Here is a 3374-nt window from a genome sequence, read left to right as displayed (position 1 = left end):
GGAAGGCTTCTTGTCTGTCCTTTGCAGGATGAGTCACCCTAGCACAGTCAGTAATAGCCCCGTCTTTGAACTTTGATATGATGCATATGCAAATTCCTAAAGGGGTCTGCACTGATATAGAGAAACTACAGAAGAAATTTATATGGGGAGAGAAAGGTAACTCAAGAAAAATACATATGATAAAGTGGGATACTACATGAAGAGCCAAAGGAGAGGGGGGACTTGGATTTAAACGAATTGTGAAAATGAATCAGGCTTTCCTCATGAAAGTTGTGTGGAGGCTGTTCAATGAGCAAGATAGTATATGGACAAATGTCTTGTATAGTAAGTATGGAAGGAAGCTAAATTTAATCTATGAAATGAGAAGCCCTTCTATTGATTCATAATTTTAGAGGAGCTTGGTTAAGATTGCAGAAGATGTCAAAAAAAATATAAGTTTTTCTCTAGAAGATGGAAGAACCATAAGATTCTGGAAAGACGTGTGGATCAGAGGAGAACCCCCTCTAATTGAAATTCTGAATCAGGATTCTATTCAGAAAGATATGAGAGTCAGAGAATTAATTACTAGGGAAGGCACCTGAAACATACAGAGACTAAGAAAATGGCTGCCAGAAACACTTCTAAAGAAAATACATGCAGCCCCCCCTCCCCCAAGAGATAAAAGGGGAAGTGATTCCATAATGTGGACGCTCACTTATGATGGTAATTTTTCTGTTCGCAGTGCCTACTATTATCTAATCCCCCAGGACAACACACAATATGAAGTTTGGAACCTAATTTGGTCTTGGAAAGGACCACAAAGGATAAAATATTTTCTTTGGCAAATCACACATAAAAGATTCATGACAATAGATAGAAGAAGAAGGATCTTTGGAAGCTCACCTGATTGTCACCGGTGTCACGGAACCCCTGAAACCATAATCCACGTTCTTAGAGACTGCCCTGTAACGTCCCGAGTTTGGACACAGCTCCTTGATCCCTCCAAGATTCAAGAATTCTTTAGAGCTCTATTCAAATACTGGCTAAGATGGAATCTGTCCACTGAGTTAGGGGACCAAAACCAGCATGACTGGACCTCAATCTTCGTCATCGCTTGCTGGTAGCTATGGAAGTGGCGTAATCAAGAAATCTTCACCTATCCTGATAAGCGTCCGCAAGATCCAGTGACTTTTATTAGGCAATATGTTGTTGAGAATGAAAAGGCATTTGATAAAAATAAAATTTTTTTAGGAAGTAAAGAAGAATAACGGAGATCCTTATAGCCTGAACGCCTCTCCCGAAGGGATGGGTCAAAGTTAATACGGATGAAACTTCTGTTGGCAACTCTAGAGATGTCGGATGCAGTGGCGTGGTTAGAAATGAAGAGGGAAGGTGGATAGCTGGGTTCATTATGAACATTGGACATTGCTCTACTTTTGAAGATGAGTTATGTGGAGTCTATCAAAGCATAAAATTGGCGAAAGACTTGGGGTTTAAAAGGATAGCAGTGGAAACAGATTTAAGGTCGGTTTGGCAAGTGCTAAGGAAGAAGAAGTGACGAAAACAGCAAACAAATCCTCTTGTTAGAAGCATAGAAGCTCTGTTTGAAGATAATAGGCAGATAAGACTTTCACATATCTATAGCGAAAGAAACCAAGTAGATGATTGGCTATCTAAAGAAAGTACTAAGTATCCCATAGATGTTTACTTTTTAGATAACTTTCCTAGAGAAGTGGGACAGTTTTTGGTTAATGATGCAAGAGGGATCTTATTACCCCATACTATAATTGCTTAGTTTTTTTTTGGGCCTTAGGCTCCATTTGAAAACCAAAAAAAGAAAGAGAAAATCAAACCAACTTTGATTGGTCGAGTGATCAGCTCACTCATCTGCTTAAACAAGTGTCAGTAGTTCGAATTCCGCCTTGTACATACAGCAACCCATTGACTAGCGATAGACCCTTAAATGAGAGCTCAGATCCGCAACGAATTTGTCCTTAACCTGTCGAGTTAAGAGATACTTATGTAATAAAAAAAAAAAAAAATCAAAATTTTACATAAAATTAAAAAGATAAATTAAATATGTAAAATATAAAAGATGACCTCATTTCGCACTTTTCAGATGAGTCGAGTAAGATTTAGTGCTTCAATTAACCTTTGTTTTGCATCTAAGCTTTGTTTTAGCAACTCTATTAATTTTTTCCACCATTTCTAAGGTTCTTTTTCGGATGGAGGCGAAGACAATTCGTCGATTTTTCAGGCTTCCAGTAATCGATGGCGAACGACCAGTCTCATAGGCAATGAAAGACAAATTCCTCATGATTGTCGCAGTGGGAACATGTGGGACTAACCGAGTGAATCTTTATTGTGCAATCTCCTCTTCACTAGTAAGCCTTCATGTATGACATTTCATAAAAAAAAAAATAATCTTTGGCTGATACTTCAACTCCCAGATTATAGACCATAACTCCTTCTTTATGTTTCTCACACAAGAACTCAATAGGTGGGTGAAAAAAAGTTAAAAGCAATTTTATAGTCCGTAGCAACAATGTACGACCCAATCTTGGTGCTTAGCCAGGTAATCTCATCTTCTTCCGGTGTGATTACTTTTTAGATTATTGCTGCTACTTGTTTTAAGTTAAATATCTCTAAAATTAATGTTTGGTTCAATTGTCTGTTTGATAACATAATGTCTCATACTGTTTCTGTTTAAAAATCAATGTGAGGATTAATAATTAGAGGCATCGAATTAAATATTTTTACTCAATTATTCTCTTTTATTCTAACCCAATTTTCTTTGCCTATTTTATTTAATTAAATTGATATTCTAACGACTATAGTTATAAGGAGACATATTAGAATTATAAATTTAATTTTTTTAAAATGAAAAAAATAAAATTTTAATACATTTATTTTATATTTATTAAAAAAATTAAAATTATTCCATAATAATAAATTTATCATGTTCTCGAATAGCATATATTAGTTAAATTAATAATCTAAAATAAAAAAATCATCGGTTGATGACTCATCACTCATCAGCAACTGTTAGCAGAGAAGCCAACGAGGGAATTAGCGAGATCGAAACTGACACGTGTCCCCTGCTGCTGAACATTCCCAATGATGGACAGGGGCGAGTTCGTGGGAGCGAACGCAAAGCAGAAGGTGCCAACGGAGTCAACCGGTATCAGGTAAGTGTTAGCATCCAAGGTCAAGACCATCCCACCTTCAAAATGAAACGACACCGTCGGAACCTCCACACTGCCCATCGACGACATGTCGTAGCACGTGTCAAACAACGACATCCCTCTCGCCATCGCCAACCCCTGAGTCCCACTTAAAAACGCCCTTCTCAGCCACTCATACACCTCCCTCCGTAACCGCGTCACCGCCGTCCC

General features: G+C 37.7%; 1 protein-coding gene and 1 long non-coding RNA gene across 2 annotated transcripts in view; both read right to left on the bottom strand.

Moving 5' to 3' along the window:
• The window catches only part of LOC107619803, a 6319-nt gene extending 4643 nt beyond the window's left edge, over positions 1 to 1676 (bottom strand). Inside the window, exon 1 of the long non-coding RNA XR_001615803.2 lies at positions 883 to 1676. This is a non-coding gene — a long non-coding RNA (uncharacterized LOC107619803). The remainder of the gene's footprint in view (positions 1 to 882) is intronic.
• LOC110266411 (protein ASPARTIC PROTEASE IN GUARD CELL 1-like) lies at positions 2912 to 3368 on the bottom strand. Its single transcript, XM_021111023.1, has one exon. It carries the CDS (start codon positions 3291 to 3293, stop codon positions 3015 to 3017), a length of 279 nt encoding a protein of 92 aa, XP_020966682.1. The 5' UTR covers positions 3294 to 3368; the 3' UTR covers positions 2912 to 3014.

Source organism: Arachis ipaensis, chromosome B09 (genome assembly GCF_000816755.2).
Source record: "Arachis ipaensis cultivar K30076 chromosome B09, Araip1.1, whole genome shotgun sequence".
NCBI classification, from domain to species: Eukaryota; Viridiplantae; Streptophyta; class Magnoliopsida; order Fabales; family Fabaceae; genus Arachis; species Arachis ipaensis.
This window is presented reverse-complemented; position numbering and strand designations above follow the sequence as displayed.

Excerpts from the sequence above, each read along its gene's own strand:
- LOC110266411 (XM_021111023.1), bottom strand. The coding sequence starts at position 3,293 with ATGGCGAGAGGGATGTCGTTGTTTGACACGTGCTACGACATGTCGTCG.